This window comes from Somniosus microcephalus, chromosome 13, assembly GCF_052327205.1.
Source record: "Somniosus microcephalus isolate GS21.2 chromosome 13, FLI_Smic_1.0, whole genome shotgun sequence".
Classification (NCBI taxonomy): domain Eukaryota; kingdom Metazoa; phylum Chordata; class Chondrichthyes; order Squaliformes; family Somniosidae; genus Somniosus; species Somniosus microcephalus.
In genome coordinates, this window is record NC_140999.1 from 120,851,881 (window position 1) to 120,877,518 (window position 25,638).

The following is a 25,638-nucleotide window of genomic DNA, read 5'->3' on the forward strand; positions in this document are numbered from 1 at the left end:
GTGGAGTTTCATTCCTTCAGAAGAAAATTTAAAAGTCGCAGATTTTAAAATGTATATATTTTTTTAAAGTCTGTGTTTTGCTATTAAATTTCTCACTTAATCCCATGTGTATGTTCCAATCTTTATTTTGCTTTCTGTACAATAATTTAAGTTTGATCTATGTTCCCTGCTTTTTACTTCCTGCTTTGCTGTCTGTGAGAATTCTTTAGTCTGATTGGTTGATCAGTCTGCCTGCTACCTGCCCTGTTGCTGGACGCCACAGATCCCCTTGTAGAGGAAGTCTGTGCTTTAGAGCCCATTGAAACTTTGTGGGCAGGTTTTTGAGGTCAACAGCAAGCACTGTTCCTTCGCTGCTGACCACAAAATTCAGGCCATTGTATTTCTAGCCCCATCCCAATAAGAAACAGTGATTCTATTCCTATCTTAGAAAGTGTGATATCTAGTTCAACCCTATGAAGGGATAGTTATTCTACTCCTACCCCATGAAGGAATAATCATTCTACTCCCACTCAATGAAGGTATAGTGATTTGTATCACACCATGTGAAGCATTAGTAATAGTTAATGCCACTATGAAAGGATAATAATTCTATTCCCACTGTATGAAGGAATGCTGATTCTAGTCCCACCTAGAAAGGAATAACAACATTCAATTCCACCCTATGAAGGAACAGTGATTCCCATCCTAACGCTAAGAAGGAACAAAGATTCCAATCCTACGATATGAAACAGAAGTATCCATGAAGGAACCTAGTGATTCTGGTCCCACCATGTGAAATATTGATTCCAATCCCACTCTGAAGGAATAATAATTCTAATTCCACCCTATGAAGAAATGGAGATTCTAGCCCCACCCTATGAATGAATGCTATGAAGCAATAATAATATCTAGGGACATGAAGAAATACTCTGGTCGCACTTACTGAAATTAATAGTGATTCTAGTTCCAATCTATCGAGGTATAGTCATTCTAGTATCCCTTTATGAAGGAATAGTAGTAATTCTAGACCCACCCAATGAAGGAATAATGATTCCAGTACAACCTTGTCAAGGAATAGTAATATCTGGTCCAAGCCTATGAAGGAATAATAATTCCAATTCCATTTTTTGAAACAATAATATGCCCTGTGCCACTCAATGAAGAAACAATGATTTGAGTTCCATAGGATGAAGGGAAAGTAATTGTATTCCCAACCTATGAAAGGGCACTGGCCTTTGGTCCCACCATGATTAGAAATAGTCCTGTCCACTCCCACCAAGTGGTCTTCCATGGGAAATAGCTAGATTGGTACAGTCTGTAAGATACTGCTGAGAGAAACCTCTACGGAGCACAAGGACTGGCAGCTAATTTCCAAGGATGAATATACCTACTGTGGCAAGGAAGTGGCAATGCTCTCAGATAATTGGAAGACTATGAACATTGAGGTCTCATCTTGTTTGGCACATGTTGCAACTTATTTGAGATTCATTGCTTCCTGTAGTACATAACTTTGTGTTTCATTTCACATGGGTTTTAGCAGTTTAGCTAATGCCATAAAATGAGTCTTGTAAACAGTACAGGAAGACTCTGAAGGAGGTCAGGTGTCAGCAACATACTGCTCCTTTCTGGCTAAATTATGTCTTACTGAAACAGCTCAATTTACTTAAATTTGCATAATATTCTAAAGAGACAGTATCCCTTATTGCTGGCTGTATGTACACAAGTTATCAGAAAATTAACAAGTAAAACAGCTATATAACATCCTAATTATTTCAGCCTTCCAAAATATTATTTTACAGTCTTTATTAAAATGTGCAGATCCATTTACTTTCTGACAGTTTTCTTACAAGTTGAAAAGTGCATGCATTCAACCTTTGGACAGCAAGATGTACCACAGCACAGAAATACACACCAGGGAATACACAGGCATCCAGACTCTGAAGTTCCTCTTTACATTAATTAATTCAAGAGTGCAAAAACTCAAAGACAGTGGAAAAATACACAAGCACAATCATCAATGTATGCTTTGTTTCTTAATATTTTTAAATGCATCTTTTTGTATAGACTAACAAATCTGGTGCTCCCGTTAAGAGTCAGTCTCTCTTTTTCTTAGCTTGTCTTGACAATAGTTCAGACTTAATGGAACTGACCACACTTTGTTCAACTGTATGACCCTTCGATCATGCTTTAGAGTAAGGGACACTTGGAGAGAGAGGATCATGTTCCTTCACTAAAGAATCATTAAAGGGTCAGACATACATAGAATCCAGAGTGTTAAGGAGACAATGTTCCAAAAGTTGGCATAGGTTTTATCCCTCGAACATTTGATCCTTAATTTGTGAGATTATGGCTATTTTTATTAATTGGTCTGTAGCTTTACTGCAGTTGCTAGTGACTAGAAACAAACAACTCTGAAGACGTGTCACAATTATCTAAGGCTCTGAAAGCAAGTACTTAAACTTAGTTGTTTAGTTTAATGAAATAATGAAACTTGCAGTTATTTAGATCACACTTGGTTAATTAACATTAGGCCTACCAACAACACCCAATCGTTAATCAAAAACATGATCCACAGATTATCAGTAACTACCTAATGCTACATCACACGAACTGATAGTGATACTTATCAGAGCTAACAGGCGCCTATTCCTTCCAACAACAACTGGTTGTAGGTTATTTATCTAAAGTCATCAACTGCAGATATGGATACAGTTACATTAACTTACACCATTAACACAGCCTGTAGCACCAGTCTTTTATTCTATTGCAGTAAAGTGTGGTTCAGAGTACTTCCATTTTTTAATGTTAGCCAAACAAAAGAAATACTGCATGTTTGATATCTGCTAAAGACTGGCAATGATTACAGATTTTGGCAAATGCATTTATGTATGCATGTCTGTAATTAATAAAAATACCCATTCATTTTTTGCCTGTCTTATTTGGGGCTCTTCCAGCATAGTTCCCATTGCCCATAGTCCCCATTGCACTTATCAAACAAAGTGGGTGTTTCACCAGAAAAACTCAGTCTCAGTACAAAAGCTGTTGCTGAAAGGCAGCTGGGAAGGGTGAGCAAAATAGTTCTGGTTTGACAAGCTCCTTGCGGGCCCTTTACTGCCTCCAATTTTCTTTCCCCCAACTCCTTAGAGCAGATGTTTATATTAACCAATCCCATTTTACAATAGATTACATCTGGCTTATTTTCAAAAAGGGAATTAAACCTTTCCGCGGGGATAAAATACGAAAATACTGCAATGCAGATTTTTTTGTTGTAATTAGAAAAAATGGAGGCAGTAAATACCGACTGGTGATCTTTTATTAATTATTGACGATTGAAACTAAGATGAGTGGCACTGTTCTCCATTCTCCTCGGTGATTCCACATCACAGCATTTTGGTTAACATCTCATACAACTCATTTCATTCGTTACACATACTATAAATTCAGCTAGGAACTGATAGCTAATGTAGTCGGATATCTAATTCACAGACAAGAAACCCGGGTCAACTTTTTGGGGGCAGGCAAGGAGAACGGATTTTGTCCTTATCGTTTGCGAAGGATGTATCAGATATGTCTGCTGCATTTCAGCAAAGGACGTGACAAGAAGCCGGTGTGAAATGATCTTGGCATCCGGTAACAAGTAAACCATCGAATGAAAACAGATTCAAAAGTAAATGATGCGCCAACACTTTTATAAATGACTTAGCATAAAGTCCTATATGGATGAAATTTAAAGCAAGGGAGTTGGTATTTTGCATATTACTTTTTTTTGCATTTAGTTAAAACTGCGACCTAACAGCATCATTTCAGAAAAGTAAGTTAATGCTATGAATTTAAACACGCGAGTCACTGTTAGTGGCGGTGCAAGTAGTGAGTCTATAAATACCAGGCTCCCTCCCTTTCTCCTTCTCCCCACAACACCGACAGTGAGAGACAAGACAGATGGTTGAGACCTGCCTTGTTCGTTGGTACAGCAGGAAATGGCACAATACAAAAATCCCATTCATTTTAGTATCGCTCTCAATTAATAAGATTTTTAAAAAGTAACTACAACACCTAGCACGTTATAGGACTGACTAAAGGAAGCAGAAATATATACTTCAAACATAATTCTATAACTAATCTCCATATATATATCTTAAAGATCGTGTTTGAAATATAGATTTAGGTACTTTTTTCTAGTTAAATCTGGCAATGACCATTCAGTGGCTGATATCCGAGTGAATTCTTATTACTGTATCTGAGCATTGCAGCAACAGACAATAGCACTTTCTGAACGGAGATAATTAAATCAGTAGAAAGAACAGCATTTGGTCGGTAAACACCGTGCTAATCTCAAAGGTGCCCATCCTTTCCCTTTCCAGGACAAACGTCTGAATGTTCATGGCGTGTGGTTTGTTGTGTTCAGGTTCCTGCATGGCCTGTGATCCATTATTGTATACTGTGCCTAATTTTAGAGCTACGTTTGTTCTCTTTGGCTTATTTTATAAATCTGCATTGATAACCAATCACATCAGTGTCTATGCCATAGGTTCAATAAAAGTTACAAATTATATAAAAGTAGTTTTAGAATGGTCACCTACAAACTTTATTGAATGAGGATGCGTTAATGAGGATGCAGAGTTCTCCCTACACTGAATAATCTTAGCCAGAAAACATTGGAAGCACAGAGAGCCTATAAGTCCTGATAGAAACTGTCCAGTAAATACCTGTGGGCACTAGTAGAATCTGTCCAGCAAACAGTTGTGTTTTTTTTACTGGTCAGTACTATACTTGTAAGTAGTATTAGAATTTGTACAGTAAATACCTGTAAGTACTGTTAGAAACTGGCCAATAAAATATCTTTACATACTGTCATATACTGTTCAGTGATTCCCCATAAGTACAGTTAGTTACAGGCCAGTAACGTACCTGTATACACTGTTAGAAACTGGTCTGCGAAATACCTGCAAGTACTTTCAGAATCGGTCTAGTAACTAGCTGTAGGTACTGTTAGTAAAATTCTAAAGATACTGTTAGGCATTGGCTGGTAAAATTCTATATTGTTAGAAAATGGTTAGTGCAATACCTGTAGTTACACTTAGCAAAGTGTCTGCAAGTATCATTAGAAACTGGCCAGTAAAGTGCCAGTAAGTACTGTTAGAAACTGTCCTAATGTACCAGTAAGGAACATTATAAACAGGCCAGTAAAAGGTAAATATTTTTAAATTAAACAGAAAGCTTTCATTTGTGCTCTTCTAATTTGAATGATGGTAGACGTCACTCAACTTACCATGGAAACAGAATGCTCTTTGATTGACATTTACATCCCAGATACCTCTTCAGAGGTCAATAACTAGGGGGCATAGATTTAAAGTAATTGGTTGAAGGATTAAAGGGGAGTTGAGGAGAATGTTTTTCACCCAGAGGGTGTTGGGGGTCTGGAACTCATTGCCTGAAAGGGTGGTAGAGGCAGGAACCCTCATCGCATTTAAAAAGTACTTGGATGTGCACTTGAAGTGCTGTAACCTACAAGGCTACGGACCGAGAACTGGAAAGTGGGATTAGACCGGATGGCTCTTTTTCAGCCATCACAGACACGATGGGCCAAATGGCCTCCTTCTGTGCCTTAAACTTCTATGATTCTATTATTCTCTTTGAGTTTGTTGTATGGATTTGGGGGGGGGGAGGGGTGCAGCTGGTGTGTGGTGTGGGACAGAGCTCCAGATTGATCAGAATTGCATTTACTGTTTATAGACGTTAAGGAAGTTTCAGGGGGAAAAAATAGCATTGCGATCCACTGATTTGAAATTCTGAAAAATTCTTGGATGATTTATCTCAATATTTTAAAACCAATTTGACACTGGCTCCTGCCTCTGTGGCACCTGGGCAATGTTGGGTGATGGTTTCATGCATACATTGTTGCTTTGCACATTTCCAGGTCAGAGTTCTTGGTCAGGCATGCACCACTGTTGCTGTGTGCCACTAGGGCACTACTGCAATGCCTTGTAACCACTTTGTGAGAAGCCAATGATAATTCAGTAATCCCTGCAGGAATTATAAGGGATTTAATAAGAACTAACACTTTAGTTAGGTTGTGTTTTATCTTCAATTGGCACAAAAGCAAAATGAGTTTATGATAGGTTGAAAAATGCAAAGACAATATGATTGTGATTATTGATGCTACTGATGTCAGTGGGAAAAATGTATGAAATCTAAAAAGGGTTGTGTCTGGCAATAGTCATTATACAAAATAAACCAAAGAGATCCAATTTTTTTTAAAGACACAAATTTCATTTTTTTATTTAACTATTGAAATAATAGATAATAATGTGAGGGAGCCATTAAATAATATTTAAGAAAAATATTGAAATAGCAACTAAAGCATTTTGGTGACACCTTGTGGCCACAAAATGCATAGCGTCATTACTTCAATTCTTCGTCCAACATAAACATTTTTGGCAGAACCCACCTCCTCAATGAAGGCAAAACGTTGAAGAGAAAATTCTGAAAGATTGAGAAAGAAAAAACTGAAAAGAAATGTTTTTTTTTTGCAAAGAAAAAAAGAGCTAGAAGGTGCTTTGGAAATTAATGTCATTCGGTGTTTACTTGCTCGTCAGATTGTCAACTGAACAAGAATCCTCAACAAGTATCAGTCTCTAAAATACCAATCCTTTTCAAACGAGTGTGTGTTTGAATGTTAAACATTTATGTTTCTGAATTTTAATTGTAGTTGGTTATTTTGATCTAAGATCTAAGGTTATGCACCTATCTAGACCATAATTCTATTTTGATAATTTGCTATCATTCAAATTCGATTCATAAACTTCAGTGTCTTAGATTACACTTGACTTCTGCAATATTGTACCTCTACTGAACGAGCATCCGGCTGTGGTCAGTCATGGCTTTGCCTTCAGTTTGCCCTGTTCTGATTGGATAGATTCTGATTGGATTTCCCCGATAAGATGCACTGAATGGTCAAAAACTAAATACTGCTAATGTCATTTGCAGCACTACATTGAAATGCATACAATATGTACAAAATTATCATCAGAGGGAAATGCTCACAAGACACAGCTTTTAAATGCTTATGAGTGAGCTGCCAAAGCCATTGTTTTCATAATGTCATTTAAATTTTGCAAATGATTTCAGTTTATCTAGTTACATAATTGACATCAGCTCCAAATCACGAACAATCAGTTTGATATGTTAAAGAAAAGTGAAAAAGTAAATATTATATAATACGGTACGATACATGCTAATCATTTGCATTTCAGGGTTTTTAATTAATAGACAAGACTTTCCTACTGGAAATGTTTAATTTCAGTACCTTGTAATAAGTGATTGCTTTATAAGTTCCCAAGGTTCGCACCGCATCTTGAGTAATATAGCTCAGCCCTTCTTGCAGCTTACAGTAATTTGCTATTTATAGCTCAGTTAGAAAACTGTATGTACACAACCTACGATAACTGAATATCCTTTATTTTTAGGGTCAGTGAAAAATGCTTATCTGTGAAAATATATTCATATTGCTCATAATTATTTCCCCCCCCCCAATTCCTTCCAGACAAAAAGTAATCACAACTTCTTTAAGAAGTCTAAATATGTTAAAAAGGATGTTCATTTTATTTATTGATATGTTGAAATGCAGGCTACAAAGCCTTATGGGTTCTGAAGCAATATTATTGGAGAATGCACACCTCAGCTAATTATGGTGCGTGTAACAGAAAATGGATTCGAGTGTTTTCACATCTATTTAACTAGTCCAATTAACCCTTAGACCATTGGGAAACTATTGTCTCGCTGAAACAAGCACAAGTATTACAGTTACTCAAACATCAGGAGTAGCATTATTACTGTAATACTAACTCTATACAACTAAAACAAACACCAACAAAGTGAAATAAGAATAAAGCGTTTTGAACATTACATCTGCTAACCCTAGACTGCTCCTCCCCATATTATGTTTTATTTTATTTTACTTTTACTTTATTTGTATCTAATATACCATATTCTATCTATATTACACTTTTCTCCCCCTTAAAAATAAAGTTTTATTTTCAGCTTTCATCTGCCCCTGGTTCCCTTTTGGAAATGGAACCCACTTTGAACCGATTAGCCTTGAATCGGATGAAAACCAATTCAAAAGACCAGTTTTTCAACCATTTTGTTGCCTGGATGTTTGGAGATTAGCAAGGCTGCATCACAGATGCAAGCAAGTCAACCTTTGGCGTGATTTTCTAGTGCGAAATATAGGAGTACCGGCACTGGTGAATTATTCTGACAGCTGGAGCACGGAATAATCCACCCGTGATATACCAAGGGTTAAATTGTAAATAGTATGTTTGTCAGGAAGTTTTGTCTAGTCATGCGAACGCTGTTGATTTGAGTATGTAGCTATACGCCCTATAACTGGTTACTTACACCTACAGAGTGTCCATGTACACTAGTGATAGTCTTAAAAGTGTTCAGTGACCCTAAATGTTTTCTAATATTGCAACTTGAATGAGACGTTCCGAGGGAACAATTGAAGCGTAGAAAGGACAACGATAAGCAAAGTCATTTAAGACAAGAAGAAGCTGTGTAGGTGAGCATTCCCCTTCCTTGTCTTTTCAGTGCTACTTCCTATCCTGTCGTCAAAGGAAAACATTTTACAAAAACCGTTACCAGGAACCGGATAGGAAGTCTCTTTAGCTGCATGGCAAACACTATACATTGAGAAGAGACTAGGAGTCACTGATAAAAAGCTGTGATGGGTTCATTGCGTTCATATACTGGCAGTGGACTGGAGCTCAGGAGTAAATGGTGATGACTTCACGGCCCCCGCCACGAACCAACAGCACCCGGTCCAGGCCTTCTGTCAGCACCTCCAGGAACTCCATGTCTGCAGAGTCTGTCAAAGAAAACACTTCCATCCTCAACAAACATCGAGCTGACATTAAACGACAAAGGTTACTATGTTGCACGGATCAAGATCTCAAGGTATGCTAACTTGTCTAAAATGGACCGGTCTAATTTAAAATAAATGCTTGTTATTCATCTCGGTAAACTTGAGCTTAACCACAACTCTGCTGTCTGTATCCTAACTTGCATCAAGTCCTGTTCACCCATCACCCTTGAGCTCACTGACCTCCTTTGCTCTCGGTCCGGCAAAGCCTCAATTTTAAAATTCTCATCCTTCTTTTCAAATCCCTCCATGGCTTTGCCTCTCTCTATCTCTGTAACCTCCTCCAGTCCCACAACCCTCCGAGATCTCTGTGCTCCTCCAATTCTGGCCTCTCGCTTTACCATTGGCAGCTGTACCTTCAGCTGCCTAGAATTCCCTCCCTAAACCTCTCCGCCTCTCTACCTCTCTCTCCTTCTTTAAGACGCTCCTGAAAACCTACCTCTTTGACCAAGCTTTTGGTAATCTGTCCTAGTATCTCCAATATAGTTAGGTGTCACTTTTTGTCTGATTGCGCTCCTGTGAAGTGCTTTGGGACATTATACGACGTTAAAGGTGCTATATAAATGCAAGTTGTTGTTGCTCACGATATTTGTCCTTTGGGCTGGATTTTCCGGGGGTGTCAGCAGGCGCGATCGATAGCAGGTTGGATGGGAAAGTGTTTTTTTTTCCACAGCAGGTCAGGACCCCGCTGTGAACCCGCCGCCACGCGCCTTTCCCTGATGTTGGGTCTGTCAGCACTGAGCAGAACCGACACGCAGCGGCGGGTTCACAGCGGGGGACCCAATTCAGGTCATTAGTGGCTTGTTTAGAGCCACTTAAGAATGAATTTCAGCTCATCTTCTGCATTTGACAGCTCACCCATGAGCTCCACGCTGGTCATGGACCACGTCTGTCAAGCTGAGGTGAGAGTTCAGTGTCCATTGAATCAGCTGATGAGTTGACAGCTTCAAATGTACAGTAAAAGCTCCCACCTTACAGAGATATATTCACTCAGCTACAAACTCTTCCTCACTGCATTTCCACAACAGATTCAGCATGCTGCAAGTCTTTATACAAGCCTCCATCCAGTCTGACCTCATTACCTCTCTCACCATTGACACATCGCTTCTGTCATCTCTACTTCACCTGCCATCTATTCCATCAGCATGGGTGCCCTTTATGCTCTCTCACCTTGGTCCTCAGAGTCCCACCACGATCAGCCCCAACACCAGCAGCACCAGGCACACCAGCAGCACCAACAACACCGCCATCAACTTTCTCTCCAATCGCCTGATGCTGCAAATGACACAGGGCATCAGCATCCGACCACATTGCCACTCGGGAGGCCAGGGATGGCCTCACCATGGTCACATTTACTTCACTTGACGCTCTACACCCTGGCTGTCACATGGTGCGCCAGGTTGGCACCATCCCACACCAACACCATAAAACATCCCTACAATGCCCAAGCCATTCCTTTCACACTCATGACCATTGTGGAGGTACCATTATGTCTCACCATTCACTGCAACTCACTAAGCCACTTCCAAAGGTGCACACAAATCTGTCCAAGAACGCAAAGTGTTGAAAATAAAGGTTTTAATAGTTCTCACCACATTAAAATAAACTTTACATGAACATTGGATAAAACACTCCAGTGCCTACCCTTGTGTGCTGTTAGTTGGTATGATTGCACAAGGATGAGGGTGAGTGCGAGGGGTGGCTAGTGAGATGGGGAAATGATAATGTAGATAGAGAGGGATGGGCGGAAGTGCAAGCTAAGTTGGTGTAAGGATGTGCAGGAGTAGGGTAGGGAAGGCAGAATGATGGGGATGTGATGAGAGGCACAGCAGGATGAGGTTGAGTGTGGCTTTGTGCTAATGTTTCGTGGGCTACTGAGATCATTGAAATGTTTGCACCACTGCACCCAGGTCCTCCTGACCTCATCCCTGCTTGTGCCCTCCTGTGCAATGAGCAACCAGGCTGTATTGATCGCCTGTGGAGGTCTCTTCCATTCATTCGAAAGGAAGAGAACCTCCCTGATTGCTGTGACTCCCTCCATAAGCATATGGAGGGAGTCATGGGAGAGCCTGAGAGCAAGCGTGCACCTCTGTGCAGTGCTCGTCAGTGTCTGCATCATCTCACTGCTGTAGAACACTGACAGCACAACTGTCAAAATAAAGTTGGCCATGGTCCCTTTAAGGAAACCGGCTGATGACGCGTCATCAAATGATGTCACCAGACCTGCTTCCTCTAATTGGCTGGGAAATGCGCTGGGTGGGCTTAACAAGCCCAATCAAGGGGAAATTCATTTCAGAGGCCAGGATGGAGACAGCAGCGGGGCCAGGACCCGCCACCGACGTCGCCCGCCACGGACCCGCCGAGGTTCGTAAATCGCAACCTTTGTGTCTCTCAAGTATTGAGGACATCAAACTCAGAACTAGTTAAATTGTCCTTTTTGCTCTGAGTCTAACACAAATGAGCACTGAGAATATTTCTTGCTGTTTTTTTTCCCACATCCCTGCTAGCAAAAACATTTCTCATTTATATTCATCTTCTGAATTCAAGCAGTAATTTTCACCTCATCTGCACTCAGAACTATCTTTACCTTATTTAAATTCTACAAGCATAATCACTTTCTCATGAGACAAAGCCGTGATCAAGACTAGTTTATTGGCAATCCCTGTAGTATTTGTACCGTGCAATTTGTGTACAATTTCCCCCCTTCCGTTTTTTTATACATACACTAGACTAGTCAATCTCCTGTGGCTTTGCACATGGTAGGTTGGAGAATATGGTCTCTCTCTTACCTTAACTCAGCTGAATTCATGTTGCTGTTTCTCCCTCTCTCTCTTTCCCTACTTCTGTCTCCCTTCTCCACTACTTCTGTCTCCCACCTTCTCTTCTCTTCTGCTTCTCTCCCCATAACTTTTAATTTGCTTCTCTCTTTTTCATTCTTTCCTTTTGGGTGGGAGGTGGTGAGTGGTATATCATGATGTAGTGGGGAAAGAAGCCACCAATAGTTGCAGGCTGCGTTTGAGGGGAAGGGAGGGGGTGGTTGCAGGGAATATGTATCCCTCAGCCGCTCCCTTCCCATTCCCTCCCCAATCACTTCTACTTCTACCCACCCCCTCGCTTTCTTCTGAAGGTTTTGACTCATGTTAAGGTATGTGATGTGAGCAGCCCTCCAGTACCTTGCCCAAGCTGGATCTGCTTCACCTCTGAGGGACACTGAGGCAAGACCATGGGATATTTGATACTGGGGGGGCCTCGCAGTTGAATCCTACCCTCACTCGCAGACCACCCTATGTAAATTTTGCTGCACTCTAAATAAGAAAATCCATTTCACTACTGTAGGGTTTTCAAAATGTACGGAACAGGCAAGTACCTCGACAGAGAAATAATAAAATTGAGCCAAACGGCTTCAGTGAAGAACAATCCTGCAACACAGGTTAGAAAATAAATCTTTCACCCACTTTGCCACCCAGTTAGCCCAGCACAGCGTTATTTATCCAGAAGTTACATTTCCTGCGTTGTGTTTTGAGCTGTTTATATCTAAATTGATGAGCAGACCTTCATATTGCACAATGGTTTCTTCCCCTTAGGAAAGGATACAGTTTTCATCTCCATTCCGGTTTTTAGGAGGTCCAGGCATGTTCAGCAGGACCAGCTTTGCTTCTTGGGACTTTTTCACAATGACTTCATTCAGTTTGATTGCAGTGTGCATCCGCCGGACATTTGATTGATTTCTGATTGACAGAGAAAGCCATTATCATTTGGAGTGTGAATTTTTACACTGTGGAAATGAGCAGGTAATACTTTCCTGCACAAAGGGATACAAAAACTGATACGCATGTGCACAGAGAGACAAACTGGTAAGAAATTGATGGCTAAACTGCATTTGCATCTGGTGGTAATAAGAGTGCTACCTTTCAGTAACTTCACAAGGTGAAGAAGCAGGGCATTAAAATAGATATTGCTTCAGACTTGTTACATGGCAGTGTAACAATCAACTTTCACAAGAATGGAAACACAGTACCACAATCAACAGGTTTAACCATCTTTAGCCTGGTGCATTGCTGCACATTCACCAAGATCATTTATATACTTCTATATAACACTACTAGCTGGGGGGAGCCCGGCTTTGCCAGGGCTGTTTTGGGCCGGGCGGTTTAAATCGAGTGCGAGGCTTTGGGGCCTCTCTGTGAATCTGCTGCCGGGCAACATTTTAAATCGAGTCCCAGGCTTTTGGGCCCTGTCTGTGTCCCTCTCTCAATCTGCTGCCGGGCAACATTTCTACCTTTTAATACCTTGAAAGATGAAAGTGAAAGTACTTATAAAACGTTTTTGGTAAATGTTATGTTATTTTTAAAAGAGATACTAACTTTTTCAAAGCTGGATAAGGAGAGTAGTTTGAGCTGGAAGCAGTGAAACAATGGCTGGCACATCCCTGAGATGAAAACCATTAGTCCCGCCCACACACACACACCGATTGGCCAACCATCAGGGGACTGTACTGTAGGATTGGTCAATCGTGACGGCACAGGATTGGTGGAACCTTGACGTCAGTCAATCAATGCTAAGTAGCAGATAATGAGTTTAATTTTGAAGGTTTTTTGCATAAGGCGCGAACAATTTTCTTCCGACCGAAAAGTAAATACGCTTACGACCGTCCCGGAAGCGTAAGCTTTCTTTGGAGGTAACGCGCGCGTAAGTACGCTCTATAACTTTCGAGCACATAGCCGGACAGACGCACACGTGAGGACAGACAGACAGAAGGACAGACAGACAGATAGACAGACAGATCGATTCCTTTATATATATAGATTTTATTAAAATTAGAAAACAGTGTAACAAATCGTTATCTCACAGCTCTGACTTCCACAGGTGTGTCATAAAGGTACAATTCCAAGCAAAGTAAACATACTTGTTTTTACTAACACAGCCTCCAACGAATACTGGAAAAGTATGAAGTAGTGTTAAAGACCTAAAACAAGACTCTCCTTACAAACACCATAGCATATCCTCATGAATGGCAGGCCAATACCAGGGGATGATTGGAGTATGCAGTCCGCCTCATAGAATGATACAGCACAGAAGGAGAACATTCGGCCCATCCTTGAAAGAGCTATCCAATTAGTCCCACTCGCCTGTTCTTTCCCCATAGCCCGGCAAATTTTTCCCCTTCAAGTATTTATCCAATTCCCTTTTGAAAGTTAGCATTGAATCTGCTTCCATCACCCTTTTAGGCAGTGCATTCCAGATCAAAACAACTCGCTGCGTAAATCTATTTTTCCTCATGCCGCCTCTGGTTCTATTGCCAATTACCTGTTCTGGAGCACCAAGAGTGACCCAAACTAATGGTGCTCTTGACGGGCCTTTGTGGTCTTATAAAGCAACTTATAAAAACAGGCTTTGAAGTGCGATTTTGCACTGAATGCGGTTTGAACAGAGTGCTGTGAGTTGGGTGAGTCAGGGAGTTAGGTGAGGAGTGGAAGGAGAAGCTCCCTTGCTTCGCCTTTGTTTTTCCTAACTTTTCATCCTGTAGGAATTGTTTCTTACTTTACACGAAGGAAAGAGTCTGAGAGCAGGAGCAGTCAAACAACAACAACTGCGAAACCGCTAAAGTGACGTCACAACCAGGGAAGGAGCTGGTAAGTAGGACCTGGTGAGTATTTCTACAGTCCAGTCGTTAAAGTCAAAGTAAGGTCTCTAGTTTAGAGTAAGTCATGTTTAAAGGGAAGTAAAGTCCCTAGTGTATTTAATATTCTTTAATTTAAAAGAAGTAAAGGGAGTAAATTAAGGGTAGGACATGGCAGGGCAGCTTGGCTGTGTGGAGTGCTCCTCCTGTGCTATGTGGGAAGTCAGGGACACTTTAGGTGTCCAGGGCGAACACATGTGCAGGAAGTGTCTCCAGCTGCAGCTACTCGAAATCCGCGTTTCGGAGCTGGAACTGCGGCTGGACTCACTGTGGAGCATCCGCGAAGCTGAGATCTTCGTGGCTAGCACGTTTAACGAGGTGGTCACACCGCAGATAAAGAGTGCACAGGCAGACAGGAAATGGGTGACCGCCAGGCAGAGTAAAAGAACTAGGAAGGTAGTGCAGGAGTCCCCTGGGTCCATCTCCCTCTCCAACAGATTTTCCGTTTTGGATACTGCTGGGGGAAATGGTTTCTCAGGGGAATGCAGCAAGCGCCAAGTCCGTGGCACTACGAGTGGCTCAGCTGCACAGGAGGGGAGGAAAAAGAGTGGGAGAGTAATAGTGATAGGGGATTCTATTGTAAGGGGAACAGGTAGACGTTTCTGTGGCCGCAGATGTGATCCAGGATGGTATGTTGCCTCCCTGGTGCCAGGGTCAAGGATGTCACTGAATGGCTGCAGGGCATTCTGAAAGGGGAGGGCGAACAGTCAGAGGTCGTGGTTCACATTGGTACCAATGACATGGGTAGAAAGAGGGATGAGGTCCTGCAACAAGAATTTAGGGAGCTAGGTAGCAGATTAAAAAGAATGACCTCAAAGGTTGTAATCTCTGGATTACTCCCGGTGCCACGTGCTAGTGAGTATAGGAATAGGAGGATAGATCAGATGAATGCATGGCTAAAGAGTTGGTGCAGGAGGGAGGGCTTTAGTTTCCTGGATCACTGGGTCTGCTTCTGGGGAAGGTGGGACCTGTACAAGTCGGATGGGTTGCACCTGAACCGGAACGGGACCATCATCCTTGCGGGGAGGTTTGCTAGTACTGTTGGGGGGGGTTTAAACTAACTTGGCAGGGGGATGGGATATGGAGTGGAGCTATAGTAGGGGGTGATTCACAGCCAAATATAGATGAAAAAACAAGTCAGCCTGGAAGGCAGAGCAAATATGTAATGGCACAAGGGAGTATGGCAAGGCTGGATGGCATTTATTTTAATGCAAGGAGTCTTGCGAGTAAGGCAGATGAATTGAAGGTGTTGAGGGAGGGGCAGGACTGGCAGCTCAATATTCCGGGGTATAGAATCTTCAGGCGAGACAGAGGGGGGTGTAAAAAGAGGAGGGGGTGTCGCAATATTAATCAAGGAGTCAATTACTGCTGTAAGGAGGGATGATATCTTAGCAGGTTCCTCTAATGAGGCCATATGGGTAGAACTTAAAAACAAAAAGGGGGAAAGCAATTTGCTGGGAGTGTACTATAGGCCTCCAAACAGTCAGGGGGAGATAGAGGAACAGATATGTAGCCAAATCTCAGAGAAGTGTAGAAATAATAAGGTAATAATAGTAGGAGCTTTCAACTTCCCCAATATTAACTGGGATAGTCAGAGTGTGAAAGGCTTAGAGGGTGCGGAACTCTTAAAGTGCATCCAGGAGAGCTTTTTGAGCCAGCATGTCGAAAGTCCTACAAGAGAGGGGGCGGTACTGGACCTAATTGTAGGGAATGTAGCCGGGCAAGTGGTAGATGTGTCAGTAGGAGAGCATTTTGGTGACAGTGACCATAATTCGGTGAGATTTAAGGTAGTCATGGAAAAGGACAAAGATGGACCAGAAATAAAGGTTCTAAATTGGGGGAAGGCCGATTTTAATATGATAGGCAGGATCTGGCCAAAGTGGACTGGGATCAGCTACTTGTAGGAAAATCCACATCAGAACAATGGGAGTCTTTCAGAAAGGAAATAGAGAGAGTACAACGCCAACATGTTCCCGTAAAGGTCAAGGGTGGGACCAACAAGCCCAGGGTACCCTGGATGTCAAGGGATATACAAGAATGGATTAGGAAAAAAAGGGAGGCTTTTGGCAGATACAAAGGACTAAAAACAGTGGAAGCTCTAGAGGTGTATAGAAAGTGCAGGGGGGTACTTAAAAAAGAAATTAGGAGAGCGAAGAGGGGGCATGAAAAAACACTGGCGGGCAAAATAAAGGAAAATCCCAAGGTGTTTTATAAGTATATTAAGGGCAAAAGGATAACCAGGGAAAGAGTAGGGCCCATTCGGGACTAAAGTGGCAATCTGTGTGTAGAGCCGGAAGATGTAGGTGAGGTTTTAAATTAATATTTTGCATCTGTGTTCACTATGGAGAACGGTGATGTAGGCATAGAAATCAGGCAGGGGGATTGTGATATACTTGAACAAATTAGTATTGAGAGGGAGGAGGTACTAGCGGCTTTAGCAGGCTTAAAAGTGGATAAATCCCCAGGCCCTGATGGGATGTATTCCAGACTGCTGTGTGAGGCAAGGGAGGAGATTGCAGGGGCACTGACACAAATTTTCAGAATCTCTCTGGCCACAGGGGAGGTGCCAGAGGACTGGAGAACAGCTAACGTAGTACCATTGTTCAAGAAGGGTAGTAGGGATAAACCAGGGAATTACAGGCCAGTGAGCCTAACATCAGTGGTAGGGAAATTATTGGAAAAATCCTGAGGGACAGAATTAGTCTCCACTTGGAGAGGCAGGGATTAATCAGGGATAGTCAGCATGGCTTTGTCAGGGGGAGATCATGTCTGACCAAATTGATTGAATTTTTCGAGGGGATGACTAGGTGTGTGGATGAGGGTAGTGCAGTTGATGTAGTCTACATGGACTTCAGTAAGGCTTTTGACAAAGTTCCACATGGGAGACTGGTCAAGAAGGTAAGAGCCCATGGGATCCAGGGCAATTTGGCACATTGGATCCAAAATTGGCTTAGTGGCAGGGGGCAGAGGGTGATGGTCGAAGGTTGTTTTTGTGACTGGAAGCCTGTGTCCAGTGGTGTACCGCAGGGATCGGTGCTCGGTCCTTTGCTGTTTGTAGTGTACATTAATGATTTAGATATGAAAGTAGCAGGTATGATCAGTAAGTTTGCAGATGACACGAAAATTGGTGGAGTGGTAAATAGCGAGGAGGGAAGCCTCAGGCTACAGGACGATATAGACGGGATGGTTACATGGGCAGAACAGTGGCAAATCGAATTTAACCCTGAAAAGTGTGAGGTGATGCATTTTGGGAGGACTAACAAGACAAGGGAATACACAATGAATGGTAGGATCCTAGGAAGGACAGAGGATCAGAGGGACCTTGGTGTGCATGTACATAGATCCCTGAAGGCAGCAGGACAGGTAGATAAGGTGGTTAAAAAGGCATATGGGTTACTTGCCTTATTAGCTGAGGCATAGAATATAAGAGCAGGGAGGTTATGATGGAGCTGTACAAAACGCTAGTTAGGCCACAGCTGGAATACTGTGTGCAGTTCTGGTCGCCACACTATAGGAGGGATGTGATTGCATTGGAGAGGGTGCAGAGGAGATTCACCAGGATGTTACCTGGGATGGAGCGCTTCAGCTATGAAGAGAGACTGGACAGGCTGGGGTGGTTTTCCTTAGAGCAGAGAAGGCTGAGGGGGGGACCTGATTGAGGTGTACAAAATTATGAGGGGCATAGATAGGGTAGATAGAAAGGAACTTTTCCCCTTAGTAGAGGGGTCAATAACCAGGGAGCATAGTTTCAAAGTAAGAGGCAGGAGGTTTAGAGGGGATTTGAGGAAAAACTTTTTCACCCAGAGGGTGGTTGGAATCTGGAACTCACTGCCTGAAAGGGTGGTAGAGGCAGGAACCCTCACAACATTCAAGAAGCATTTAGATGAGCACTTGAAATGCCATAGCATACACGGCTACGGACCAAGTGCTGAAAAATGGGATTAGAATAGACAGGGCTTGATGGCCGGCGCGGACACGAAGGGCCAAAGGACCTCTTTCTGTGCTGTATAACTCTATGACTCTAACCTCCTCAGCAACCACCCACCCCGATCATCAAGTGTGTAATGCTGCTATACCAGTTGATGCAACTGTGCCAGCGGACTGTGCGAATGTACACTCCTGTAAACGCCATGCAAACAAAACATACAACTATATAAGTAGGATGAAAAAAGGAAGAAGAAAGAAAACAATAAGTTTGACTTACAGATTCTCCCATTCACTGGCAGCATAGAGAAAGTGAGAAAAAGACCAGTTAAAAAAATTTAGTTAAGATCTGACAGTAAATGCCAACCACAAGATTCACAGTCCCATCTTTAAGCAAGTTAAAACCACAAACTCCAGTAGAGTATAAAAGCCATAATAACTGCATAGTGGCATTTATACCAATGCAAATACACCCAGTCTGATCTTATTTTCCGTAGTGTAAAGGTTTAGATATTTAACTAGCCCTTTGCTCCCTTCCCTGCTCCACTTCAGATTAAGCACACTCACGGTTTCATACTGAAGAGATCCCGGATTTCCTCTGGTGTGACTGGCCCTTTGTTTTTGCTCTTGTCTCCGATTAATTTTTCTTTAGTCCAGGTCATGTGAACTTTCTCTCCGGGCGTGCTCACCTCATCGGCAGGCGACTGAGAGGCTATCGACTGAGTGGAAGCTGTTTTATCGTGAATCAACTGAACCTGAAGAAAGGGAGAAAGAGGAGAATGTAACAGGAGTGAGCACCAAGAGCTGCCTATGTGTGATGGCATGGAATCAAATTTTGAATGCGGTGAATTTTGCGCTATGGTGAAGGAGTCAAATTCCAGGCAACTCAAGTAAAACTGAGGACGTTCTTATGTTGTTCTTGGCAAGGCTGTATTTATCGTCCACCCATGGTTGCACTGAGGTGGTGGTGGTGAGCCTATTCCTTGAACCACTGCAGTCCTCGTGGTGTTGGAGGTCCCACAATAGGGTTAGATAGGGAATGTCAGGATTTTGTATCAGAGTGACGATGACAATATATGGAGGAGAACTTGGAGCTGATGATGCTTACATAAGGTTGCTGCTCTTGTCCTTCTTGGTGGTAGAGGCTGGAGTATTGGAAGGTGCTGCCAAAATAAGCAGGTGATTGCTGCAGTGCATTCTGCAGATGGCAAACACTGCAGCTGCAGTCTGCCAGTGGTGGAGGGGAGTTAGGAGTAAGAAGAGGAAGTCAACTGGGGAAACTTTGAAACGAATATAAATAGTAAATATACTTGTGGAATAAGTTTCCAGGAAAGGTCACTCAATCTGCCAAGAGGCTAGAGGACTGATTTTCTTACCGTGACATAAGATTATCTCCCATTTCACTAGACCCTTTCCCTGGGATATCTAATCTTACCCAAGAATCTCATATAATGTTCCTGTAGCGAAGGTTACTTAGACAGGAATGAAATCATAATACATTACAGCCCTTCACAATCCTCCTTTGTGTGCTACAAGAAACCCCCACTCTTTCTACCAGAGTCATCTGCTGTACTCTGAGGGGCTCAGAGTTACCCTTCTGGCAATGGTTAATAAAACATTACCTTCTCCGATCACCACGATGGATTTGGACACGCTGAGAAAACAGTATGGGGAGGGGGTGGACTGGAGGGTCACTCGAAGTTGCAGAGATCCACCATTTATGAAGTCACATCTGGCGGTTGCGGCCCTGCCCTGCCCCGCCCCGCCTGACTTTCCTTCCCATTATAGTCGGTGGAACGGAAAATCGGACGGGGTGTGTAAAGTGCGGCCAATTCACAATCACCAATTTACTGCCCGCGCCCAAAGTGCCAATCACCCCTCCTCCCCCCAGAGTGCAGGAGCAGGGTATCACTGACAGAAACCCCCGGATTCCTGCGTTTAACTGAGAATGTGCGGATGCCAGAAGTTGCTGTCAGTTTTACACAGTAATGATAGCGAATGTTGACAGTTTTGTCGTCATTACTACCACAAATTCCGGGCCAATAAATCTATTCCTTTATCACTCAATGTTGGATTAAAATGAACCCTTCAAACAAGTTCAACATCAAGACAATACAATGGAGGAAAAAGCAAGAGAGAAATATATTGTTCAGATAAAATAAATGAAAAATATGATCTCTTTGGGAGACCACCTCCTATAACATATGTTGCTCTATTGTTACAAAAATCTCCCCCAAAATAAGATTTTTTGCGTGATATGACTGAATAAGGAAATAAAGGAGAGCAAAGACTGATGTGACCATTTAGTGCCACTAATCAGTCACTACAATGGGAGTACCTCCTCCTCGGGTTTCTCTTCAGCACTTCCTTCCTGCTCGTCCTGGGAGCTCAGGTGCAGCTTGGCCTTGGCTGGATGTTTACGACGAATGGAGCCACGTGATTCGTCTGTGATGCTTTGAATCTGGACAATGGAAAAGAGCAATAATGGACAAGGTCACCTCATAAACATTGTCTTCTTTCGTAGAGGAAATGACTGGAGTGACTGAGTGCTGTTCATGGAGACATCACAGGTGCCCACTTACTGATTTAGTTTTTGGTTAAGGTTGTGACTTTCTCTGCCACATAACATCCCTTGAGGAAGAGAGGGGAGGGAAATCCAACATGTTACCAGATCAGTGGACAGCCATCAACAAGATGATGCTCCTGGGGCACCAATGTCCGTTCTGTTCCATGTTTTAGTGTAGTCTGTTTTCCCAGCACATCTATCAGTGATAGGAGAGGCTGCTATGTAAACTGAAAAGTAAACTTGCTGTTACATATGCACTGAATTATTTTTAAGCCATTGGATTTGCCTTTTTGAATTTGCTGGTTGGTGTTTGGGAATGTCTGCTCTCAATGCTGCTCTTCGCTGTTATGTAACGGATTTATTTTAAATTCAAAAGGTAAGCACAGTTACCTTTCAGAATTTCCTCTCTCGTTCCTTCTGCATGTTCTTCTTTCTCCCTACATCCCTGTTCTGTTGAAATAAAAGCTCACTGTCTACTTCTTTCATTCTGTCCCAGGACCTCAAAATTGTGGGACCCCTTCCCTACATTACAACAGTGACGACACTTCAAAAATGCAGCATTGGCTGTAAACCGCTTTGGGCAGTCCTGGGGTTATGAAAGGCGCAATATAAATGCAAGTCTTTCTTACTCCTTCCGCAAATCCTCAAATCCAAACTCGGCAAGATATAACTGCTACTTCTTGACTTACAGTTTTCTCCACCACTTTCTTCAACATTGGTGGTAACCTGCACGATGGACTTTGACCCCTCGCCTAGGCTTTTCAAAAATAAACTGTCACAGCTGTGCTGATTAATAGTGGAAATGCCTGACATCACGGTGAAGCAGCTGTTGCTTAACTAGCTGCTTGTCTGTCAGTTATCTCTGGAGCGCGGGATTGCCGTACATTCCCCTAAAACTTTGATCGTGAAAACATCTTATTAAACAAATTGGCACAACAAACTGGTATTATCAATATGTCCCATCTAATTTAGCACAGACCAGGGATTGAACCTAGGACATTCTGGCCTGCATGGTTCAGTATAACATTAGGTGGTTACATTTACTGACTGAGCCACCATAGCAGCTTCTTATCCATAGCAACCTTCTTTGTTCTGTTATTAAACAGTACTCTTGTGAGTCAACAGGATTTCAGCATCATTAGAAAAACATGTGCTACGTTTAGCATTTTAAGATTTCACAACTCAAAGCACTGGACCAAAAGAAAATTCTCATGAAGCAAAATAAGTGATCCCGTACCTCACGTTCCCTCTCATTCTTTGTCAGATGCATTTCCTTCAGAATCTGTGATCGCTGCTCCATCATCAGTGTTCGCTCATAAGTGTAAGCTGAGATATCACTGTCATGCTATGAAGCAGAACAATACATGGGATAAGAAGCAATGACACTTTACTTAAACTGATCATTTAAATTTTCCATGGGTGACATATCAATGTTGGTGTGGGGAGGTGGCGGGGGAGGGAGCTACAAAAGTACCCCAAATGTCCACAGGATGAAGCAGGTATACACAAACAATGGCGAACAGGAAAAGACCCTTCGCTCCATCTGGCCTGTCCCATAACAACTGCGATGCCTTGTGCATCACAATATATACATCTCCCACCACATCCAAAAGCCATGTGACCGCCTGAGAGAGGTGAAAAAACAGATAACCTAGGCCGATTTTGGAAAAAATAATCTGGGAAATTCCTCTCTGACTCCCCTGGGCGATTGAAACTAGTCCAGGAGATCACATGCTTTCGAGGCTTTAGAAATCTGTTTCTTTAGACGCGCCCCAGGGTGTTGGTTGTTCTGGCACCTGCCTCTCTTCCACGACTATGTCTGTACCCTGGTTTCCCTGGAAAAGGAGTGTGCAGAGTTCGCCGGTGGGCTTGAGGCCTTCCCGACCGGTGGGCGCCGCAGGGACTGGGGTGTGTAGTCGATACAGCAAACAATATTATGATTTAATTTGTTAAGTTTCCTTTTCTTTTGGTATGATTTGGATATTTAGTATTTGTGCCCCTCTAAAAAGAGGCACCTTTGTTAGGTTTCTTTTATGTGGGTTGCTGGCACTGGGGCAACACAGTGTCATCCCGATTGGTCAGTTAAGAAGAGTATAAATCTGTTCAATAGAGCATCATCATGTTTAGGTGTCTGACCCAGGGGGTCTATAACAATTACCAATAATAATTCCTTGCCCATGGGCCTGGTCCACTTAAACCGAGGTAGCTTCAGCTGAACCTAAGGAGGCAAAGTTATGTCTCTCTAGTTGGAGTGAATTTTTTTTTTTATACACTGAGAGTACACTAACTGAGAGTTCATAAATTCTTCCCTTTTATTTTAGTACACTGGCATGAATGGCTACTTATCCACACTTAGCTTCACATTTCACGACTGCCCTCGTACCATCTCTACAACTTCCACCTCAGCTACAATCCGCAGGTGATAGAGAAACACTGTAAGGTCCTTCTTCATCTGAATGCTGTTATCTTCCATCTGGGCCACAGTAAAAATGCGCATCTTGCACTTCCTCCACACCTGTCAATCAAAGACAGAGCATGAAAGAGGTGTCAGCAATAATTCTACAGTTCATAGCCAGCATGGAATACAACTTTACAAGAAAGCAATTTTACAGAGAATCGTGGGTATCTGGGAATGGTTATTAGGCTGCAGTCTCACTGAGGGGTCCGTATGACATCATAAATGGCGCGTCTGAAAATGGGTCCCACCTGAAATGTTAACTTGTCTCTTTTGTTCAGCCAATGATGGACCTGCTGTGTATTTCCAGCATTTCAGATCTACATTTCATAAATGTCTTGCAAGGCTTGACTAAAGTATAGGATGAGATTATTGTGCTCCAAGCAATCCTGGAAATACAGGCACCCAATTTCCTCGGAGGGTACGCCAGATTCCTGAGTCCCTGCCGTTTCTGGGATTTTTGAATTGGTTTTGTAAGGAGCGGAACCTCCACCCAATCGGCCGCAGTAACTTCCGCACAGGTTTATACATCTATCCGGCATTTCCGCCAAAGTAACATCGACCAATTGGAAGAACCCGCTCGGAAATTGTGGTGCTGATTTGAACTATTCTACTTACGCAGGGGACACTCAGTGAGGCCTGGGCAACCCTACCTCCCATGGTGGGCTAGTAATGGATTTTCCAACTGCATGGGACAGGCTGCAGCTGAGATGCATTGGTAGTGGTGCAGGTGCCCAATGGCCCCATATAAATTAGGTGCCCTCCTGCTGATCCTGCTAACTCCAATAGAGTGAGTGCTGGAGGGCACCAGCTGGCACAATCCTGGTGTAACCACTGTTACCATGGATTTTTGGGGCTGTGATATTTAATGTATGCATTTTATTTTGGGTGAGTGTCATGGTGGACACTGAAAGCCAAAGTATGATGATTAATGAGTCTAATGTACTCAAGTGCAAATGTGACAAGGTGTCCTCTGAATTTTATTACCAGAATCTAAAATAAGCAGCATAAATTATATGCAATTAATCTGCAGGCTGTATTGAAATACAAGTGGGAGGTTATACTCCTAATAATTTGATAAATCTACATTTAGTAACACAGGTCATCAGCTGGTTTACTCACTGAGTCTCTGGTTTGTCACCGCAGGCCAAAACTGCGTCTGATTTTAAACTTTTAAAAGTCACTGTTTCCAAATATTAATATTATTCTCTGTGGATGATGATTGTTTAACGGAGAAGCTTTTAACCGTATTATATTAAAGCATCTCTCAGTGAGGGTACTAGGAGAACAAGTCATTAAGTGAAGAAAGCAGCATAAAGTAACAATGGCACATATACATTATTCTTTTCTTTTAAATTTCCATTTTCACTCCTTCAATGCTTTCTGAATTTCAGCATATTAAAACAGGCAGGATGGAGTTGGCATTTTGAGCTCTGTACTTGAGCAAACGGTCACAGTATGAGATGTGGATACAATAGTACATGACTACAAAACCTTGATCCTAGACACTGACCATAGTCATTTGACTAGAAATACAGAGCTAGATTGGTGTCGGTCCAGCTCTGCATCTACAGCACAATTCAAAACATTGAGCTGGATTGTGCTGGAAGAATAACGGAGTGTAAACGACGCACAACGTAATTAATGTGCAAATTGCCCAGCAAATTTGGGGGGATTAAGAGATACGCTGTGAGTTGCGAATCTCCAGAATTTGCTGGTTGATTTATGCCGCCCTGCTGTTTGCTTCACACAAACAGCATCTCGCCCGTAGCTGTATTTTTAAGAACTTGTTGGATTTGTACATTGATTGTCCATTAAACTCACCACAGAGCTGGAATTTAGTGTAAGTACCTTTTTAATTATGTGATAATTGTTAATGCAATGCCAATCAACATCTCTGGCCCAGAAAGGGAACAATTTAAACTGTTCAATCTCATTCCCACATGTAGTAAATTGTTGTTGGAGATTTAAACCATATTAAATTATACTTTAATTTTTTTTCCTGCTTTTCCTTTCCATCTCTTTTTTCTCTCTTAATCCAATCTTTCTTTCCCTTTCTTTATTTCTCTTTCTGTACCTGATTTAACTCTAATTCACCCTCCTTCCCTGTT

General features: G+C 42.3%; 1 protein-coding gene across 2 annotated transcripts in view; it reads right to left on the bottom strand.

Moving 5' to 3' along the window:
- Window positions 1-1,769: 1,769 nt before the first annotated feature.
- LOC147108572 (solute carrier family 12 member 5-like) overlaps window positions 1,770-25,638 on the bottom strand; it is a 1,151,655-nt gene continuing 1,127,786 nt past the window's right edge. For both annotated transcript variants that reach the window (XM_086005249.1, XM_086005250.1), the window contains exons 20-25: window positions 23,456-23,587; window positions 22,310-22,417; window positions 20,845-20,967; window positions 19,074-19,261; window positions 12,497-12,630; window positions 1,770-8,839 (exon numbers count right to left, since the gene is read on the bottom strand). In XM_086005249.1, coding sequence (XP_085861375.1) covers window positions 8,748-8,839; window positions 12,497-12,630; window positions 19,074-19,261; window positions 20,845-20,967; window positions 22,310-22,417; window positions 23,456-23,587 — 777 coding nt within the window. In that variant the 3' untranslated portion in view covers window positions 1,770-8,747. The remainder of the gene's footprint in view (window positions 8,840-12,496; window positions 12,631-19,073; window positions 19,262-20,844; window positions 20,968-22,309; window positions 22,418-23,455; window positions 23,588-25,638) is intronic.